This window comes from Chiloscyllium plagiosum, unplaced genomic scaffold (genome assembly GCF_037043375.1).
Source record: "Chiloscyllium plagiosum isolate Xiang-an unplaced genomic scaffold, Cpla_swu_hap1 HiC_scaffold_53X, whole genome shotgun sequence".
In the NCBI taxonomy this organism is placed as follows: Eukaryota; Metazoa; Chordata; class Chondrichthyes; order Orectolobiformes; family Hemiscylliidae; genus Chiloscyllium; species Chiloscyllium plagiosum.
In genome coordinates, this window is record NW_028270191.1 from 27,949,372 (window position 1) to 27,956,192 (window position 6,821).

General features: G+C 62.7%; 1 protein-coding gene across 1 annotated transcript in view; it reads right to left on the reverse strand.

Annotated features, from left to right (window-relative positions):
- Nucleotides 1-2,635: 2,635 nt before the first annotated feature.
- LOC148134717 (disco-interacting protein 2 homolog B-A-like) overlaps nucleotides 2,636-6,821 on the reverse strand; it is a gene marked incomplete at its 5' end in the record, with an annotated part of 50,552 nt that continues 46,366 nt past the window's right edge. The window contains one exon of the mRNA XM_087985507.1: nucleotides 2,636-2,936. Coding sequence (XP_087841633.1) covers nucleotides 2,684-2,936 — 253 coding nt within the window. The remainder of the gene's footprint in view (nucleotides 2,937-6,821) is intronic.

Sequence of the window (6,821 nt, forward strand, 5' to 3'; positions counted from 1 at the left end):
TGCACACAGATACAGAAAACGCACACAGTCCACGCACGTAGACATGGATCACACACACACACACACAAGACACACGTGAACCATGCACACAGGCTGCGCAGACAGACGTGTGGGTGGGACTAGCTGATGATCAGAGACTGGCTCACACATGGACACTCCTGACTGAGTCCGCCGGAGCAGTCAGATAACGCCGGGTCGCACGGGGACCGGGTGGGTGGCGAAGAATTCGGGAGTCTCAGGGCACACCGCGGCCTGGTTGCAACGCGCACAAGGGCTGGAGTCCCGAGGAAAGAAAGTCTCCGGCTCCCTGCAGGGTTCGGGGGGGGGGGGGGGGGGGGGGTGGGTGGGGGGGGGGGGGGTGGAGGCCTAGGGCAAGAGGAAAAGTGCAGAGGTGTTCCCTAACTTTCCCCTTCCTGGTTGGAGACCAATCCCACCATTCCCCACACCACCACCCTCCCCCCCCCCCCCCACCCCCACCCCACCCCAAACCGCATGAAACGACTGAACGCGCACCTTTGTGCGCCTGTTAGCGTGTGTGCATGTGTGTGTATGCACATGTGTGCGTGTATATCTATCTGTGCGGATATAAGTGTCAGGCTCCATAACCCAGTGTCAGGTGGTGAGCGATGGAGCATGACCATCTCCCAAAATGGCTGCCTTTGATGCTAACGGTCTGACTTCACTCCACACCTGTGCAGGGTCCGACAAGGAATGATAGCAGAGTTAAGCCACGTTTGCCTGCTCAAACGTCGAATGGACTACCTACAAACGCGCAAACACGAGAGAGACGGAGTGAGAGAGTGCGAGAGAGCGACAGCGCGCGCGTGAGAGAGTGTCCGCATGACAGTGCACGTGTGTGTGAGAGGGAGTGTACGCATGACAGTGCACATGTGAGTGTGAGTGTACGCATGACAGTGCACGTGTGTGTGAGAGGGAGTGTACGCATGACAGTGCACGTGTGTGTGAGAGGGAGTGTACGCATGACAGTGCACGTGTGTGTGAGAGGGAGTGTACGCATGACAGTGCACGTGTGTGTGAGAGGGAGTGTAATCATGACAGTGCACGTGTGTGTGAGAGTGAGTGTACGCATGACGGTGCACGTGTGAGTGTATGCATGACAGTGCACATGTGAGAGTGAGAGTGTACCCATGACTGCACGTGTGTGAGTGTCTGCATGACGGTGCACGTGTGAGTGTGTGAGTGTACACATGACAGTGCATGTGTGAGAGTGAGAGTGTCCGCATGACAGTGCACGTGTGTGAGAGGGAGTGTACGCATGACAGTGCACGTGTGTGAGAGGGAGTGTACGCATGACAGTGCACGTGTGTGAGAGGGAGTGTACGCATGACAGTGCACGTGTGTGAGAGGGAGTGTACGCATGACAGTGCACGTGTGTGAGTGTCTGCATGACGGTGCACGTGTGAGTGTGTGAGTGTACGCATGACAGTGCACGTGTGAAAGTGAGAGTGTACGCATGACAGTGCATGTGTGTGTGAGAGGGAGCGTACGCATGACAGTGCACGTGTGAGTGTAAGAGTGTACGCATGACAGTGCACGTGTGAGTGTGAGAGTGTACGCATGACAGTGCACATGTGTGAGAGTGAGTGTACGCATGACAGTGCACGTGTGAGAGTGAGTGTACGCATGACAGTGCACGTGTGTGTGAGAGTGAGTGTATGCATGACAGTGCACACGTGTGTGTGAGAGTGAGTGTACGCATGACAGTGCACGTGTGTGTACGCATGACAGTGCATGTGTGTGTGAGAGTGAGTGTACGCATGACAGTGCACGTGTGTGTGAGAGTGTGTACGCATGACAGTGCGTGTGTGTGAGTGTATGCATGACAGTGCATGTGTGTGTGAGAGTGAGTGTACGCATGACAGTGCACGTGTGTGTGTACGCATGACAGTACACGTGTGTGAGAGTGAGTGTACGCATGACAGTGCACGTGTGTGTGAGAGTAAGTGTACGCATGACAGTGCACGTGTGCGAGTGAGTGTACGCATTACAGTGCACATGTGAGAATGTGTACGCATGACAGTGCACGCGTGAGGGTGAGTGTACGCATGACAGTGCACGCGTGAGGGTGAGTGTACGCATGACAGTGCACGTGTGAGTGTGCAAGGGTGTTTGCATGACAGTGCACGCGTGTGAGTGAGTGTACGCATGACAGTGCACGCGTGAGTGCGCAAGAGTGTCAGCATGACAGTGCACGCGCGAGAGAGCACGAGTGTCCGCATGTGAGTGCATACGTGAGAGACAGTGCGTGCATGACAGTGTGAGACAGTGTGCGAGAGTGTGTCCATGTGAGCGAGTGGCCGCGTGAGACAGTGTGTGCATGTGAGCGTGAGAGAGAGTGTGTCCGTGTGAGAGACACTGTGCACGTTAGAGTGAGTGTGAGGGCGTGAGAGTGTGCATGAGAGAGGGGGTGTGTGAGAGAGAGAGAGAGAGAGAGAGAGGGTGTGAGAGACGATGAGCTTTATTGACCATTTCCCAACCACTTGAAATGTACGGATCAGCGTTAAGCTACAAGGGGGGGGGGGTGGTTGGTTCAGGGTTGTTTGACCCCGCTGTCCAATACGTCAGCCCGCCCCGATTCTCCCCCCCCACCCCACCTCCCCAAAAACCCCGCGGGGCCACCCGGAATCTGTACAAGCCCCCGCTCCCCCCCCCCCCGCGCCAATCACATGTTGTAGGCCACGTAGATGGGATCGAGCTGATCGGCCAGGAAGCTGTCCCTGAGGTGTATCCTCTGCTTCTCCCCACGCGAGTTCACAGGCACCACCCCAGGATCCACCACCACCACCACTCCAACGATCAGCTGGTGTTCCTCCAGCACCGCCCCGGTCACCACCGGCACCAGGTCCAGGGCCTCCTGCTCCGAACTGTCCAGCTCGACCACCACCACCAGCAGATTGGTCCAACTGAACACGGCGCTGAGACGGGGAGAGAGGGGGGGTCAGTCACGTCACGCACGCTCCAACACCATCCCACTACCCCCCCCCCGCAACACCCCACAGAGAGAGAGGGGGGGGGGAGAGAGAGAGGGGGGGGAGAGAGAGAGGGGGGGGGAGAGAGAGAGGGGGAGAGAGAGGGGGTCAGTCACGTCACGCACGCTCCAACACCATCCCACTACCCCCCCCCCCGCAACACCCCACAGAGAGAGAGGGGGGGGGGAGAGAGAGAGGGGGGGGAGAGAGAGAGGGGGGAGAGAGAGAGAGGGGGAGAGAGAGGGGGTCAGTCACGTCACGCACGCTCCAACACCATCCCACTACCCCCCCCCCGCAACACCCCACAGAGAGAGAGGGGGGGGGAGAGAGAGGGGGTCAGTCACGTCACGCACGCTCCAACACAATCCCACTACCCCCCCCGCAACACCCCACAGAGAGAGAGGGGGGGGGGAGAGAGAGGGGGTCAGTCACGTCACGCACGCTCCAACACCATCCCACTACCCCCCTCCCCCGCAACACCCCACAGAGAGGGAGGGGGGGGGGGGAGAGAGAGGGGGGGTGAGAGGGGGGTCAGTCACGTCACCACGCTCCAACACCATCCCACTACCCCCCCCCCCGCAACACCCCACAGAGAGAGAGGGGGGGGGAGAGAGAGAGAGGGGGGAGAGAGGGGAGTCAGTCACGTCACCACGCTCCAACACCATCCCACTACCCCCCCCCCCCCGCAACACCCCACAGAGAGGGAGGGGGGGGGAGAGAGAGAGGGGGGAGAGAGAGGGGAGTCAGTCACGTCAAGCACGCTCCAACACAATCCCACTACCCCCCCCGCAACACCCCACAGAGAGAGAGAGAGGGGGGGAGAGAGGGGAGTCAGTCACGTCACGCACGCTCCAACACCATCCCACTCCCCCCCCCCCAACACCCCACAGAGAGAGAGGGGGGGGGGAGAGAGAGAGGGGGGGGGAGAGAGGGGGTCAGTCACGTCACGCACGCTCCAACACAATCCCACTCCCCCCCCCCCAACACCCCACAGAGAGAGAGGGGGGGGGGGGGGAGAGAGAGGGGGGGTGAGAGAGGGGGTCAGTCACGTCACGCACGCTCCAACACCATCCCACTCCCCCCCCCCCCCCAACACCCCACAGAGAGAGGGGGGGGGGAGAGAGAGGGGGTCAGTCACGTCACCACGCTCCAACACCATCCCACTCCCCCCCCCCAACACCCCACAGAGAGAGGGGGGGGGGGGGGGAGATAGGGGGGGGAGAGAGAGGGAGTCAGTCACGTCACGCACGCTCCAACACCATCCCACTCCCCCCTCCAACACCCCACAGAGAGAGGGGGGGGGGGGAGATAGGGGGGGAGAGAGAGGGAGTCAGTCACGTCACGCGCTCCAACACCATCCCACTCCCCCCCCGCAACACCCCACAGAGAGAGAGGGGGGGGAGAGAGAGAGGGGGGGGAGAGAGGGGGTCAGTCACGTCACCACGCTCCAACACCATCCCACTCCCCCCCCCAACACCCCACAGAGAGAGAGAGAGGGGTGGGGGGGGGAGAGAGAGGGAGTCAGTCACGTCACCACGCTCCAACACCATCCACTACCCCCCCCAACACCCCACAGAGAGAGAGGGGGGGGGGTGGGGGAGAGAGAGGGAGTCAGTCACGTCACGCACGCTCCAACACAATCCCACTCCCCCCCCAACACCCCACAGAGAGAGAGGGGGGGGAAGAGAGGGGGTCAGTCACGTCACCACGCTCCAACACCATCCCACTCCCCCCCCTCCAACACCCCACAGAGAGAGGGGGGGGGGGAGATAGGGGGGGGGGGGGGAGAGAGGGGGTCAGTCACGTCACCACGCTCCAACACCATCCCACTCCCCCCCCAACACCCCACAGAGAGAGAGAGAGGGGGGGGAGAGAGAGGGAGTCAGTCACGTCACCACGCTCCAACACCATCCCACTCCCCCCCCGCAACACCCCACAGAGAGAGAGGGGGGGGGAGGAGAGAGGGGGGGGGGGAGAGAGAGGGAGTCAGTCACGTCACCACGCTCCAACACCATCCCACTACCCCCCCCCAACACCCCACAGAGAGAGAGGGGGGGGAGGGAGAGAGGGGGGGGGGAGAGAGAGGGAGTCAGTCACGTCACCACGCTCCAACACCATCCCACTTACCCCCCCCCAACACCCCACAGAGAGAGAGAGGGGGGGGTGGGGGAGAGAGAGGGAGTCAGTCACGTCACGCACGCTCCAACACAATCCCACTCACCCCCCAACACCCGACAGAGAGAGAGAGAGGGGGGGGGGAGAGAGGGGGGAGAGAGAGGGAGTCAGTCACGTCACGCACGCTCCAACACAATCCCACTCACCCCCCCAACACCCGACAGAGAGAGAGAGAGGTGGGGGGGAGAGAGAGGGGGGGGGAGAGGGGAGTCAGTCACGTCACGCACGCTCCAACACCATCCCACTCCCCCCCCACAACACCCCACAGAGAGAGAGAGAGGGGGGAGAGAGGGGGGGGGAGATAGGGGGTCAGTCACGTCACGCACGCTCCAACACCATCCCACACCCCCCCCCCCGCAACACCCCACAGAGAGAGAGGGGTGGGGGAGAGAGAGAGGGGGGGGAGAGAGAGAGGGGGGGAGAGGGAGTCAGTCACGTCACGCACGCTCCAACACATCCCACTCCCCCCCCCAACACCCCACAGAGAGAGGGGGGGGAGAGAGAGAGGGGGGAGAGAGGGGGGTCAGTCACGTCACCACGCTCCAACACCATCCCACTCCCCCCCCCCAACACCCCACAGAGAGAGAGAGAGGGGGGGGGAGAGAGGGGGGGAGAGAGAGGGAGTCAGTCACGTCACGCACGCTCCAACACCATCCCACCCCCCCCCCCCCGCAACACCCCACAGAGAGAGGGGGGGGGGGAGATGGGGGGGGGGGGGAGAGAGGGGGTCAGTTACGTCACACACGCTCCAACACCATCCCACTCCCCCCCCCAACACCCCACAGAGAGAGAGGGCGGGGAGAGAGGGGGGGGGGGAGAGAGAGGGGGTCAGTCACGTCACGCACGCTCCAACACCATCCCACTCCCCCCCCAACACCCCACAGAGAGAGAGAGAGGGGGGGGGGAGAGAGGGGGGGAGAGAGAGGGAGTCAGTCACGTCACGCACGCTCCAACACCATCCCACTCCCCCCCCAACACCCCACAGAGAGGGGGGGGGGGAGATAGGGAGTCAGTCACGTCACGCACGCTCCAACACCATCCACTCCCCCCCCCACAACACCCCACAGAGAGAGAGGGGGGGGAGAGAGAGAGGGGGGGAGAGAGGGGAGTCAGTCACGTCACGCACGCTCCAACACCATCCCACTCCCCCCCCCAACACCCCACAGAGAGGGGGGGGGGAGATAGGGAGTCAGTCACGTCACGCACGCTCCAACACCATCCCACTCCCCCCCCCACAACACCCCACAGAGAGAGAGGGGGGGGGGGCGGAGAGAGGGGGAGAGAGGGGAGTCAGTCACGTCACACACGCTCCAACACCATCCCACTCCCCCCCCCAACACCCCACAGAGAGAGGGGGGGGGGGCGGAGAGAGGGGGGAGAGAGGGGAGTCAGTCACGTCACGCACGCTCCAACACCATCCCACTCCCCCCCCCCAACACCCACAGAGAGAGAGAGAGGGGGGGGGGGGAGAGAGAGGGAGTCAGTCACGTCACGCACGCTCCAACACCATCCACTCCCCCCCCCCCAACACCCCACAGAGAGAGAGAGAGGGGGGGGGGAGAGAGAGGGAGTCAGTCACGTCACACACGCTCCAACACCATCCCACTCCCCCCCCCCAACACCCCACAGAGAGAGAGAGGGGGGGGGGGGGGGAGA